This window comes from Phasianus colchicus, chromosome 10 (genome assembly GCF_987193195.1).
Source record: "Phasianus colchicus chromosome 10, bPhaCol1.hap1.1, whole genome shotgun sequence".
NCBI lineage: Eukaryota > Metazoa > Chordata > Aves > Galliformes > Phasianidae > Phasianus > Phasianus colchicus.
In genome coordinates this window covers 19,379,825-19,395,082 of record NC_143445.1, presented here as the reverse complement: position 1 = coordinate 19,395,082, position 15,258 = coordinate 19,379,825, and the positions used below count along the sequence as shown (strand labels likewise).

The following is a 15,258-nucleotide window of genomic DNA, read 5'->3' as shown; positions in this document are numbered from 1 at the left end:
TTGAAAGAGGCATTTATCTATGAAAGTCAATGAAGATATACCTCCTCTCAGCGTGGTTACATTTCTCTCAAATAGCATACAGGAACTTCCTCTGGGTGCTTCTACAGAACCCTAATGAAGCCAACACAGCCTTGATGTTGACCCTGTCCTGGATGGTGATGGAAAGGGGACCTCCAGGGGTCCCTTCCAAACTAAATCATTCAGCAGCCGTGCTGCCGACAAGCAACGTGCCCACCCTGTTGTTAATAACAACACTTTTGTCTCCTCTTTTACATCCACACTATTTAATTTATCCCTCACAATGAGACATTTTGCCACTGTTAGTCATTTGGGTGTCCTGACGTGACAGGAGTTGTTCTTTCATACATATAAACTGTGCAAAAATCAGTTTAAAACCATATGACTTTAAGGGCTACTTCCATTAAGCTGTACAGAATCAAAAACAAGATGTTCATCTCCTCTTATTGCCATCTGCTCCAGCACATTTCAGAGAACATTACAGTATCAGAGACTTCTAGTGAAAAATAATTATTGCTATTCTAAAATAGCTTAGACTGGCATGAGCATTGCTGACAGCGTTCAAAATATCCTTTCATTGCAGCCTAATGAGAAAAATCTTCAGTATGACAGGTGTTTTAGAAAAAAAATATATCATTCATGCTTGCCCAAAGCTGGGTGAGGCAGCAGGAATTCAAGCCTCAGCAGCACACACCCAAACCATCAGTAGATGTGAATGCTCAGGAAAGCTCAGCTCTGCTCACATTCTATAAGACACACAGGATGGGCACTAAAGAACCTCACAAAGCCACAGCCAGCCATCTTGTCACACATTCCTTAAGAATGTAGACTCTAATAGCTAGCATTAAAATCTCTCAGGTTGGAAAAGACCTCTAAGACCCCCAGTGCCACCCCACCATGCCCACACCCCTCAGTACCACGTGTGGTTCTGAACAACTCCAGGGATGGTGACCCCACCACCCCCCATGCAGCCTCACTGCTTCAACTCAAAGCTAGAGATTGCTTTCTACTTTGGGGATTTGATGACCGTTTACAGCACAATTTCTCCTGCAGTCACCAGTGTGCTTTCACAGCTCACACTGTGCACGTGGAGGTCACAAGCCCCAAGGACACCCCATAAGGACACCCCATGTCATTTACCCCAGCGGTTGGGTAGAGTGAGAAAGACACAGAGCAGCAGCAGAGATCTCAGGAAACGCTGTTTTCCACATCCCCATAGCACACACAGGGAGCAGCAATAAGCTGAGACACACACAGCCTCAACCTCCCTTACACTTTCTGGGGTGTCAAATTCAAACAAACCTTCACCATAGACAACCATCACGTCCACTGCATCCTCAGAGCCCCCAGCTGCCCCCCTCCGGCCTGACAGAGCCCACCAAGCAGAAGCTGACGCTTCCCCCCCCCCCCCCCCCCCCCCTCAATAGCCTGCATCCCTTCGGGCACTCGGGGAAGGGATCCCCGCACTCGCGGTCCTTCCGCAGCCCCGCACTGCCCCCTGCTGTCCCCGGCAGCGAGCAGAGGTCCGCGGTCGGGCGCTGCTTTCAGTGCCTTTTCACGTTTCTACTCACTAATTTGGTTGTACGAGACACGAACGTGCAAAGGTGCGGTGCTACGAGCAACGGCTGAATTGTTGCACTCTCTTGCACTCTTGCAATCTCTGCACTTCGATACGGCCACGCATGCTATCATCCTGGAAAACAGCTTCTGATACACCAGCCATTCAGAAATCAACCACATTTCTTCTGCTAACAACACGTGTTTGTGTGCTAAAACAGGTGGTTGCGTTTTTACCTGGCTCCTGAAGTGATACAACCAGCTCTTTGCAACAGGTGTAACCTCCTGATCCAAGCCCACGTGCAGCCGCATGCCCACCTTGCCTGCTCTGCAAGTAGTGCCTGAAGCTTGCTTGCGAGCCTGCTGACTTCCCTCACCACTCCAACAAAGGGCTCCTGCAGATGCAGCCTCCAGCAGCAGCTTTGGGGTGAAGCTACCCAGAACCAGAAAGGAATCTGGTTTTAATTACAGTGGGAAAATTTATAGAAACTCACCTGGGCACAAGGAACGAGAAATTAGCCCAGCAGAGGGGACTCCCTCCTCGAGACCCAGCGCTCTGCTGGTCACAGTTACAAGACGAGCACAATTGCCCATTTGCCCAACAGTAACTAGTCTGTGTGCAGGTACAGGATGAGAGGCTCAACCCTTCAGTACCGCCTCCAGCACTAAGAGCTGCAGAGCACCGCCTTCACACTTGTTTTTTAAACAAAGGAAGCAGAGACACGGCTGTTTGCTCCCAAATCTGACCAGCCTAACCTGCACGCTCCCCATGAAACACACTGAGCCTCTCTGCAGCTTGCAGCACGAGCTCAGGAGGAAGCAAACAGATGGACAATGACTTATCATGGGAGATATTTGGATCAGCAACTTAGAAATTTGGATTTACCCAAAAGCAGCAAGTTAGTCATCCAAACACACAGATACACCCTAGGGAGAGGAAAAAATCTGGAGAGCTATAGAGCTAAACATGGAAAAAAATAAAGAGGGCAGGAATGCAGAAAGCAGTATAAATGCAGCTATAAATTGAGAATGAAGAAAAGAGGCAAAACAAAACAGGTGTGCGCCAGGCAAGAGTAAATATTTGTTGTGTGACTGCATTCAAAGCAAAACAAAAGAAAGAGATGGAGATCTTAGAAGTAACGTGTGTTAGTCATAAGGTCAGCAAAAGCACCTAGAAGGCAGCACAGCCTGGAGAAGGCCATTATCCAGCCCTGTGCATCAGCAGCGGGATGTAGGATTTAATATATTCGTGTTCAGAGGATAAGGCTTACATTAGAGAGGGGTTCAAGAAGTCAGAGAGCACTTCCCTTACATAGCAAACAGCCTTTCTGGAGTCAGAAGCACTTCAGGTGGAGCAACCTTGCCAAGGTAGAGGATGGTCAGGATGATCTCATCATCGCTCATGTCAGGGCTGTGTCATTTCCTTTGGTTTGCATTACAGATTGCACGTAATGCGCAGTGGCCAGAAATAGCATATGCACAGCAGGTCCTCCTCCTGGACCCCACTGCTCCGCACCTGCCCAGAAAAAACCTTTGCCAGATCCACAGATGCAAAGCCAGGCAAGTCGGAGCCTACTTCTTGTTCAGCAAGAGGACACAGTGGTAAGGAAGGGAGATATTGATGGCATTTACCCTTTGCAAGAGGAGAGGAAGAAAGGATGAGCTGCAGGAGCATCAAGTGCTCTCTCCAGGAGCACGTCAGACACCTGGATCACACCTGGTAGTGAGACAGTTACAACAGCCCCTGCTCTGCTGCCATCCACTTGGAAAATTATCAGGGATGAACTGTTCATTAGCCTGGTGGCTCTGTGCCACCTGTCTGGGCAGCAGTAGCTTCAGAGCTGTGAGTTTACCTGGACAACAGCACCAAGGAGAGGCCAAAGCAACATCCACACTGGCACGGTTTGAATAGAGAACTCAAGCTTTTATCTTCAGTTATTGCCAGATGGAAGAGGAGATGATTACCAAAACCAATTCATTATTTTGATCAGTGTCAACATTTAGTAACTCGAAGAAAAGATTGCTCAGAGTGTATATCTTCTTTTAATACTGTGGAATCATTGGAAGGGACCCTTAAAAGCCTCTCCCTGCAATGCACAGGGGCACCCAGAGCCCATCCCCAACAGTGGGTGCCTACAGGGATGGTGCACCCACCTCTTGGTTAGCCCATGCAGTGCCTCACCACCCTTAATACGTGGCCAATTGCATGTCTGACCACAAACTAACCTCTTGCCACTTTCTCTCAAATCACATACAGTTGGTTGCTGATTTTAGGAGCCTGAGCACTGGGAATCAAAGGGGCAGAATGCACAGGGAAGGAACCCCATGCTCTTGCCCCAAATGCATGCAGAATGGCTCCAACCCTTAGCCTTTTATTCCCTCCTGACACACCAAGGGGTGTCACAGGGAGTACTGGTGTCAGAAACGACCAGAGAACAGGAGTGCCAAAGCATTAGAAATATTTCTGTTCTGAAACCATTTTCAGCCTAAGCAGTAGGGCTTAAGAAAACGTGCTGTCCCACTTAATTCAGTTTGAAATCTGTTTCTTGAAGGTAAACACGTGAATAGTTAGAGCAGAAGCTCTCATCACCAAGGACCTGCAAAATTAAAAAAATCCATTTCTTCCTATAAGGAAGTCTGCAGCATTCCTTACATCCTTTGCCAAAAATCAGAGGCCAGAGCTGAGCAAGAGCTCGCTTTCCTTTTGTCACTGCTGCAGCAGAAGGAGCACTCATCAACCCTCTTCTCCCCATTAATTATCCAGGATAAGCCAATCTAATTACATACCAGCAGCCAATGGCCAATTCTTTCAGCATGAGGGGGAATTGTGAAAAATCACCCCCTCCCATTAACTTCCCATGCAGTACCAGAAGAGCAAAGTTAGAAACCCACCAGTCTGGAGACGTTTCCTCTTCTAAATAACATTTTAATGGGAGAGGTGAGGCCTTACCACAAAGTGCTGGGAGCCGACAGAGCTGTGCACATCCAGAGGGCCTCTAACTCATAAATGCACTGACCCATATTCCTCACATTTTATGGAAGTATGGGGAAAACTGCTGAAAGAGCCCATTTGCAGCCATGTTAATTATATTTTCTATGGGAAAGCAGATGAACGTGCCACGAAGAATCACTTGCAGCTGCATTTGTGAGACAGTTTAAGGCAGATAACTGCACACTGGACAGACCTGAAGTCCGCTGGCAGCTGAGCTCCTGGCACTGTGATGGCCACGGGCAGACCCTGACATCTCTGGGACACTTACAAAAGGTGTGAAAGCAGTACATCAGAGGCCTTCAGCCCATCCTGTGGCAGAGGAGCAAGGCTGAAGCTGTATCAATACTTAAGAATTAGGAAAAGGAACAGCAGCACTGGCAAAAGAATTACTTAACTTCAAGAGGAAAAGTCAAAGGAGTGTAGGGTTTGTTCTCTCCCCTAAGGGGCACATGTGGCTCTATAGCACAGCTCACTGAGCCCTGCAGAAATGTGCCAAAGCTCTGAGCACAGCCTGCCCTCAGGTGCTGTCAGAGCTGCGCACAGCTGCAAAGGCTGCCCTGGGCCTTCCCAAATTGACCTTCCCAGGTTCCAAGGCAGGAGACATCAAAACCAAACCATGCTCTGATGAATACTCCATGCAAATCCTTACACTTTGCCTTTACAAAGTTATTCTCCATAACCCCAATCTTACACCTCTAAAGCCAATTTACTGGTCTGTGTTATGCAGCTGAATACCAGGAGATAAAAGGCAAGAGTCAAAATGGAAAAAATAACAATTAAGCTCATAAAAGTGATTGTTTTAACATTTTTCCATCTAAAAGGGCACAAGCACTGAGACCATGAGGATAATAGACATTTATTGACTAGGCTGGTGCCCTTCCAATACCAAGCCAATGAACAATTACGGCAGACAAGCATATTAAGCCAGCCCCATACATGTGAAGACTATAGCTTTATAAATTGTTATTTGTGTAAACATCCATAGCTCCATACCTAGAAATGCCAGAATAGTATGCACAGGCACTGTAAAACAGAGCACTCAAGTGAGCTGCAAGCCAACTACAATAAGCTTCCAAGCTCACTGTATGACCTTGCCTTTCAGCAAACATGCTTTCCAGTCCCTTCTCCCCACGTGGGGACTCAGCACAGCTCCTTCTCTGGGCAGTAATGAAATCCACAGAGGTTGTTCTGCCTTACCAGTAACTGGTTTTGCCATTGGAGAGCAGTAGCAGTACCCCCAGGGGTTCAGTGGGGATTCGATGCTCAGTGTTGAATGAGCATTTGCTAAGGGGAGCCAGCAGCACTCTTTATTGCTGGTCATCCCTTCCACTTCTTTTTCCTAAGAAGTTTTCTCACTTTACTTGGCTAGGATGCACCCACAGACTGAAGGTGTGAATAAACCCAATGCAATTAAGCACACTCGCCACTGCAACATACCATGACTGGTAACAGAACCATTGGTTTCAAGAAAAAACCTTTTCTACAAAAACTGTTCAAAGACCAGTTCTAGGATTATTTTTTTTTTCCAATTTCAGTCAGAGCCCAAGCATCTCAGACTTGGAGCAGATTAAACTGAAAAGGATTAGAAATGACTTTCTGTTGGCTGTTTCCACCCATCCTCCATTTTGTCTATGGAAATAAGAAGTTTCAACTTTCACCCACACCCGGTGAACTACAAAAGGAATACAGCATGAGAAGTCCAGCTGCAGCAAATGGAGTTTTACCCCAAGATCTTTTTTATTCAGATAGAAGATTCCCTACTCAAAAAGAATTAGCTTCCAGAAGACAAGAACAACTCTGAAGAGTCATTGAAATGCACACAGTGACTCAAGGTTATCTCTAAAATAGCATGTAATAAACATATCCAAGTCTCAACACATCCATGGAAGACCATAGCTCTTGTTAAACCAGACCCTGGAACACCATGCAAGGGTAAACACGTTTCATCTTGAAATTAAATCACTGTATTGTGCAGCATTGGGCCATTCTGAAACAATTCCAGGTAATATTTCTGAAATTCTGGTCTCAGAGGTACAGCTTCGCAGATAGGGCACATAAAACCATGACAGAGCTCTTATTGTGAATAAGTAATGGTGGCTATATCTAGAAAACAATACCAGCCTACACACGACTTGATAGATATCCCCTATTAAGAAGCTCCACATTATGTGAGCGCACCAGATAACTGGCACTGATCATGCTGTAATCCATTTTAATTCACATTGAAAGGCAGTTTTTCACCTTCTAAGCGAGATGCTTTCTGTAACCAGGTAGCTACCAGCAAAGTTACAAGCCTCCAAACAAGTGAAACATATTTCAGCTGAAGTAGGAGTATTATATTGTTTTCAAACCTATTATGAAGCCCTGTCTTAAAGTCACCCAAACACATCCATTTTCACCCAAACCAGCACATAACAACACACGTTTTCTTACCTGACTGGGATACAGTGCATTAACTTCACAGGAAAAAGGGCCCCACCACATGCTCTGTGCTCCAATGCAGATCCATCCACACCTCCTTCATCAACCAACAGGACAACCCTGATTAGCTGCAAGTGGATTTTATTCTAGGGCAAGTTGAGTTTGCCAGGTGAGAAAAATAAGCTGCAGGTGGAGGCATTCACAAGCACAGGGCACCTGGAAGGCCAAAACAGTAGTAAGAAGGACCAGGATACCCAAACTATAGACTGGTTTGGAGGATAAGGACAATTTTACAGTAAGGTTCAAGACTACTTGGGGCATTCCCCATCCTCCTTCTGATGTCCTAGCTCTTCAAAGCCAGGCTGGATGTGGCTCTGGGCAGCCTGGTCTGGTAGTTGGTGACCCTGCACACAGGAGGGGGGTTGGAACTGGATGATTATTGTGGTCCTTCTCAACCCAGGCCATTCTGTGTTTCCCAAGTTTCATGCAGAGGTCTGGGCTGTCCAGCTCAGGGTTTAGGGGTGTTTTTGCTATCAAGGTACCTAAATTCCTCTGTAGATTTAGCCCTCAACAACCTAATGAATGAAGCAGCTGCTTTTTATGGCCTTATATCAGCTTAGAGTGATCTTTCTTAGTTATTGAAAACAGCTGCTCTTCTGATTTGCACACAGCATTTATTTTATTTCGTGGTAGGGTCAAAACTGCTTCATTGCAACGCAGGCAGGGGACACTTAGTTTTACAAAACAAATCTGAGTTAAGTGGCAACTCAAGTGGAATGGAACGAATATTTTGACATTTGTAGCAACTGTACCCTCAGTCAATTGAATCTCTGTTGTTGTGATGTGTTATGAAAACTGAGGAAGTTCTCATGCCCCCCTGTGAAAATTGGGGGATTTTTGTCACCTCAGAACTTCCCCTGGAACAGTTTGCTTCCATCAGGAGCTGTTGCAATAGAACACTTTGCTGGAGCACGTCACAACAGGGGGAATATAGATACCTGCTAAAAAATAAAGGGAAATAAAATCAAATAACCCTTTTCAATTGAAAATGGCTTGGGTGAAAGTTAATTCCATTTGCTATTCAGGATAAATCCTTCTCTAAAAGGATCCGTGTTTATCTAAACCACCCTTCACTGTGCTTAGCACGGGTTCAACTCTGCGTGATACTTGTTTCATGTACCCTAATTAAATGTGGGAAAGAAAAAAAAAAAAACCACAACACTGATTTCAAAATAAACAAGGGATAGATGTGAACACGCTTTGAATCCAAAGTAGTGCTGGCAAAGCAGATCCTGAGATACTTATGCATATGGAGGAGCTGTGTGTTATTTCAGCCATTTTTCCTGCATGCTTCTCTGCCTTCCCAGTCAGGGTTTCCAGCAGCACTGCCTCTCACTGGCATTAAGCTAGTGGCAAAAACAAGCTCAGACTGCTGTCAGAGACCTCCCATATTTGTTATGGGGCTGTGCTTTGAGCATTCTATATCCTTCCTCGAGGTCTGCAAGCCCAGACCCTTGAATTGCCTCCAGCTGCTCCTCTTAACCTACTCTCAGGGCACATCCATGGGATTCAAGTGGCCCAAAGGCTCCTCATCTGGCTGGGTATCTTATACAGAGATTTTTGTAAGGAAGCAGGAGCTCTTCCAGCTCGTGGGGTGCTGCCAGCTCTTCCCCAGACAGCCAAGCAATTAATTTACAGAAAGGATGAGATCTGATTAGGTTCTTGAGAGACCCCGAATTATTGCATTGCTTTCTCAGGAGCATTTATAGAGGTTATTTATACAAAAAGTGTAAGAAACTGCAGTAGGAGAGGAGAAAATTGCTTGTCAGATGTCCATATACCACCATCTGTTACAGAGACCGTATGAGAAGCAGCGTGAAGGCACAACAAAAGAATTAAGGGTGTTGTGACAGCAGGAATCTGAAATTATTATTATAACTTGTTGTTTTTCCTCAATATTCACCAGCTGCCAGGGAATTCATAAACTGAAATCTGCATCTTTTATATACTTAGTACTCTGAGTTTGATCCACATAGGAACTAACTCAGATTAAGCACCAAATTAAGTACCGGCTCCGACAAAGGCAATACATCTCACATTTGAATTGCTGATACTGAAGCAGGGCTGAGAAGCTGATGAATTGAAGGACCCCTTACGTTTACTAAGTAGATAGGATCAGCCTTATAAAATTGCCTTGTTTTTTATCTTAAAATTTAACAGCAGTTCTCCCGTGTTAATTTTCTCAGAGTACATAAAAAAGTCTTAGGGACGTTTCATGTTGGTGCCATGGGAAAAGAAGACACGAGGGACATGATTTACGACGGTATTCAAATAGCGTATGGAAAGCATGACAGCAATTTAAAGGAAGCTGAGAGCAGTGGGAATAGCAACCCAATTCAATGCCTGCGTTGGGGTCAGACCCAGCATTCATCACATCATCGCTGGGGAAATGCCCTAGGCTTGTGACTGCTGAGAGGATGAGAAAATCCCATTGCCGCTGAATGCTAATTATGGGACTTCAGCTTTATTTCTAACCAAACAAAAAGTGATCAGAACAATTTTCTGTGCCATATTTAACACCCCAGAGGTGCTGTAGAGCTCTGTCCATGTGCTTGTAATGCTGCAGGATTTGTGTGAGTGCCAAAGCCGCCTCTCGCTGCCTCCTGCATTGCTCCCAGCAGCCCAGGGCTGTTCCAGCAGCACCATTGGAATCACCAGTGGTTCAGCAGCGTGGCCTTCAGAGCAGCCTAATGGCTTGGACTGAGCATCTCCTTTGCTTGGAAGTTAAGAGCATGTTTTTCCTTCAGGAGGTATTTTACACTGATCAAACAGACTCAGTACTCTCTTAGATAAACTTTTATATCATTAACGACCAAGTCTAAAGTACTGCATAACACTGATTTGATGATGTAATACCTTTACATCTTTACATGTGATCTGAAGAAACTCAGTGCTCGTGTTTGTTTTGGATTTGGCTCTACGAATTAAACTCTACAGCCTTTAGCACGCCCACAGACTTCCAGTGGTTACCAGTACCAAGGTCCAGAGGACTTTTGATCGTGCAAGGATTGCTGGAGCTGGCTTAATTAAAATTTCAGTCAGATAATGAGCTTTATCATGTAATTTGATGATGATCGCAAGCCTCAAGTCTGTGATGTGAAGCCCCTTGGGTTCCCTCATCCCCATGTTAGTCCTACTGGTGCTTGGGCAATGCTTTCTCTCAGCTGTCACTACCTGCACAAAGGATGTGCTGCTTCTTGAGGCCTCTAGTTAAAATTAATCACTATTTGACAAGTATATTTTTGTAACAAGATCACGAAACCTAGGAATTAAACCAACCGCATTGCCAAACCAATGCTCATATCTCAAGGGTGGAGAGAAAGGGACATTTCTCAGTAACAACTTTACGCCTGATTTCTATAGCAGGACCTCAAAAACATCTGGGTACAGAAGAAACCCTGTGAAGATGCTATCATCCTCAGCGCTGACATAGACCCCATTCCAGTCCTTTGCCACCTCCAGCCACACCTGGTCGCCCGCACTCAGCTTGAGGATGGTCAGAAAGGAGGCCTGGTCAATCTCCTGCCCGTAAAGCGTCTCACGGGTTTTGGCCACCTTCCTGCTGCGGGCCACCAGGCTGACACGGGCTGGACGCCCTCTCACCGTCAGCTGGTAGGCGAAGACGTACGCCCCGGGCACGCTGCAGTTGAATTTCCCAGTGGCAGGGTTGTAATCATCCTGGTCGTTGTACAAAATCTTGTCGAATCGGATGGGGACGTTGGGTGGAGGGAAGGGCTTGGACAGCCCCGCACTGAAGGCTGATCTCAGGAGCTTCGCAGCATCCCCACGGGCACCCTTGGCCCCACGGGCACCTTTCCTCCCCGGAGCCCCTCGTCCCCCCTTGCTGCCTGCCACCCCCTTGGGCCCAGATGGTCCTGTCACACCAGCTGGGCCCAGGTCCCCTTTGTCACCCTTACTTCCTTGCTCACCCTTTTCCCCCTGCTTTCCCTCAGCCCCCTGAATGCCCTCATCCCCCATCTCTCCTTTGCTGCCTTTTTCTCCCTTTGTCCCACCTTCCCCTCTTTCCCCCTTTGGACCTCTCCCCCCCGGCTCCCCGCAATACCCTTTGTCCCCAGTGTCCCCCTTCTCCCCTTTGCCACCCTGTTCGCCATCCACCCCCGGCTCTCCAACGTCCCCCCTGTCTCCCTTGTCCCCTTTGGTGCCATTCTCACAAGTGTCCCCTTTGGACCCCTTTTGTCCCTTCAGCCCAGGGAAGCCGTAGTTGCCCTTATTGCCTTTTACTCCAGCTTCACCTAAAACAGCAATGGGGAAGAAAAATGTTAAAGGCGTCAGTACTGGAGTTTTTGGAGATGGAGATCACCAGCAAAGGGAAAGTCCAACACACAATTCCATGTTACATACCTTGCAGCCCAGGCTTGCCTGGATAACCAGGGCTTCCACTTGCTCCTCGCTCACCTTGTTCCCCTTTGCCTCCTAGGACATTCCACCATGAATATGTCATTAGCAATACTGTCTGTAGCACAGAAATCATTATACAGAAAGGGACTGGTACCATTTTGCACTTTCCTCAACACAATGAGCAATGTTTGTTTCCAAGAATTGCCTTCACAGACCACAGCTGCATCTCACAACACTAAACCTCAATGCACAGACAGCTCTATCTCACCCTAGAGTTGAATTTCTGCCCCTAATCTGCACCTCACTGGGAAGTTATTGTTGCAGGGTGCTGCAAGATGGAGAAGACACCTCTGCATTTCTCGTGTCAGGACTGCCAAACAATTCTCCTGCGGTGATGTGGTATCCAATGAGGACAACATTTGTTTCCCAATGGGAAGTTAGCCTGCTTTACCTCTTTCTCCTTTAAAGCCTTTTGGACCCTGAGGTCCCGGAGCTCCCGGCAGACCTTGCAGACCGGCATCTCCCTTCTCCCCCTTAGGACCTGTAATGTAATCACATCAACAAAAGTATCTTAGTAACTCAAAGGTTTAACTATATAGAGAATGTTTGAGATAACAGCTAAGCAGCATGCCAACAAGAGATGGATCAAAGGAAGCTCCATTTCCATCCCCCTGGTAAGAGCTGGCTGTTTTATTTGCTGTCAGACAGCCATGCAAACTGAACGTGACACGAGCAGGCTTGGCCTGACCCTGCTCCCTGTGAGCTGCAGGCATCACAGCTGAAGTCTTGCAGGGACAAAAAGGAGAGGGGTGGTGGAGCAGAGGGGCCTCACCTGAGGCTACGGGGATGCCCTGGTCCTGCACACAGCTCCCCAGCCTTTGCTTTCACTGCTGCAATCCCCAAATCTTACCTCTTTGCATTTTGCTCTTGGTTATCATTCAGCATTTTTAAAACCAACTTTCAGCTGCCTTGGAGCCGCAGGGGCTCAGGCATTCATAAAACATCAGAAGTAATCTGCCTTTAATATTTGAGTGCATCTAAGGAGCTCCCCTAGCTTCATAATTGCCCCTCTCTTTAAAAAGAATTAAATCTGCAAATACAGAAGTAGTATTGCATGCTGCACAAGCAGCAGGTGGGAAGGCGTGCACCAGTCAGCTCCTTTTTTTGTAGCTTTTCATCCACCTGGGGATGCAAGGCTGGGGGCAGCCTCCAGCAGCCCCAGCTGTCACAACACAACCTGACTGCGATGAGAACTTCTCCATTCACACCACAAGCACAAAGCCTTCCGCAGCCTCCCGAGCTATGGGAGGTGAAAATCCCTTGAGTGTGTTGTATTAAAAATTATTTTGTCATTTTTACCACCCTCCCTTGGCTGAATAGCTTCTGGCTCCAATATAGGCGCTATCAAAGCAAGCATTTGCAGACTAATGCACTATTCATTATAACAGCATCAGACTTCAGAACTCTATAGCTAGGCAGAATAAAAGAGACAAAATCCTGTGAAATGATGAGGTAGGCTGTGCAGAGCCACCTGGTGCAAGAGCAAATAACTCTGTTCTGGTTTGCACCTGGAGGGCCCGGCTCCCCCGGCAGACCCTGGGGTGCAGCAGCAGGAGGACAGCAGTCACAGCAGTTGAAGAAGAAGTCAGCAGCATCCAGCGTGTCGTTCTCAAATGGGAAGAGCGTGGTGGCCGCTTGGAATGCAGGGCTGGAGGAAGGTAGCTGGGCCCTGCCTGGGGCTGCAGGGCCAGGGCTTTTCACTGCATTTGGGGTGAAGGAGGGCATGACGGCATCTGGCAGCTGGAGTGGCTTTGGTTTGGTGAGCATCACCACCGGGGTCACCTTTGGGGCTGCCTGCACAGCCACCAGCAGCAGCAGCAACACAGATGCTGAGATGGCCAGCGGTGGGCTCCGCATGGCAGCTGTGGGGAGAGGTGGACACAGTCACCAGGCATCCTACACTCACTGTCTCTTCTCTTGCACTTTCCATCCCTTTTTATTTTTTTGATCCAAACCATCGCCCGCTTCTCTTTCATCATCAGAAACATCGGCCTCTCCCACCACAGCCAAACTACTCATGAGACATAAGAATAACAGCAGTGCCATCCCCTGGGGACATCTGTCCGATAGGTGACATTACAAAGTCTCTCTTTTTATGGAGATGAGAAGGTAAAAATTAATAAAATCTCCTGCCTGCTCCCCATGCCACCCAGCTGAACTACAGCCACCCACTTGCATTGGCTGGAAGTGCTCCCAAAGCACCAGGGGACCAACAGGAGCTGCATGATCACTGTGGTCACATCTGCTCCGTATACACCATTAGGAATAATTCAGTAATGACTTTAGAGTTAAGCAATTGCCCATCATAAAACCTACACTGTGATAGAATAAATTTAAAAAAAAAAAAAAAATCGTCACATCAGTTTTTCTCTTTGTTACTGACTGAGCTTCCAGGCTTGCACATCGTTGAAGTGTAAACTTTCAGGTCCGTTCTTTTTAAAGAGATGGTTTAGCTGAACCAGAAAAAAAAGAAGCAAGCAAGGATTGCGCTTTTTTTCCTATAGCACAGCTGATGCCTCTCAGATGACTTGTCATATAAAACATCTTTGTTTCTTTCTTATTCCTGTGTGTCAACCTGTAAATACAAACAGAACAGACTCCCTTTCTTGCTCAAACCTGTAACCTAACCTTCCTCTAGCAATGAAAGTGCTTGGTTACATGGAATAGCCTCCAGGAGAAACAGGGCTGTCCCTGCCATCCAGAGGGCAATAGGAGGTCCAACCCAATGGCAGATATTTGACAGTTAGATTAAAAGCTTTCCATCTTAAAGAATTCTGTTATAGAGGAAAGGACTGCGATTTTTTTTTTCACATAAAAGTAGCCCCCATGAAAAACTGAATTATTTAATGAAAAAGCTATGAAACAATCCACAAAAAAATGCCCATTGAGCACTGTTGCCTATTGCTGCTGTTTGGGCCATTCTTCACTCCGACAACTCCGGGAAGGGATAAATTATCACAGATTATTACTGCATCCCGTCTCCATGCATGTCTCACTGCACAAGGTGCACTAGGACAGGACAATTTTGTTGCATTTGTTCCCAACCAGCTCCTGATAACCTCCCTGTGAAGCCTGGTTGATGCCAGAGGGAAGGGATAGAGCAACCCAACCCCAAACCTCACCACCAGGATGGGAACAGCCAGCGCTGAGGACCAGGAGTGCCATTCTGCTTCTAGGGAGAGGCAAAGCATCACACTGCAGGGCCACAGCTTTGGAGGAGAAATGGTGAAGCAATTTCAAGGCAGAACCAATCTGCATTTTACTGCTAGAAAGCACTTCTGCAACAAGTTGGAAAACCAGATACTGTCCTGTTACACAGCCGGATTGATGGACTGCCAGTAAGCACTGGAAAAACATAATTAAGAAAAAAACCAAAGCTCTGTCTGCTTAGAAAATAAATTGCTTACAGCAAGGAATTGTTAGACAGCTTTTCATTACAAAGGTCAAGCCTATTCCAAAAATATATATAAATACTTTTCTTTTTTTTTTTTTAATAAAGCCAATGTCTGGGAGGTTTTCATTGTATCAGCTCACCAGCAGCGATTCTGAAGCCATCCATTTGAATCCTACCAGCAGGAATCCTACTGCATACAAAATATGAAGAATTCAGCTTTTTAAACAGCAGCTTGAAAGCCCAGATCTTCCTGCAGCTCTGCATTCATCACAGGCAATAATTTCCCTCGAGACAAATCATACAGTCACTCTGTCCTAAATTCTATGAGTTCCATGCAAATATCCCAACTGAAGACCAACTGACCATCTGGATCACCCCCTACCTTGTACACAGTCCC

The 15,258-nt window shown here is 46.5% G+C and overlaps 1 protein-coding gene across 1 annotated transcript in view; it reads right to left on the bottom strand.

Moving 5' to 3' along the window:
* Window positions 1-10,064: 10,064 nt before the first annotated feature.
* Window positions 10,065-15,258, bottom strand: part of OTOL1 (otolin 1) — a 58,279-nt gene continuing 53,085 nt past the window's right edge. The window contains exons 2-5 of the mRNA XM_090147643.1: window positions 12,976-13,329; window positions 11,859-11,948; window positions 11,411-11,482; window positions 10,065-11,301 (exon numbers count right to left, since the gene is read on the bottom strand). Coding sequence (XP_090003769.1) covers window positions 10,406-11,301; window positions 11,411-11,482; window positions 11,859-11,948; window positions 12,976-13,324 — 1,407 coding nt within the window. The 5' untranslated portion in view covers window positions 13,325-13,329 and the 3' untranslated portion in view covers window positions 10,065-10,405. The remainder of the gene's footprint in view (window positions 11,302-11,410; window positions 11,483-11,858; window positions 11,949-12,975; window positions 13,330-15,258) is intronic.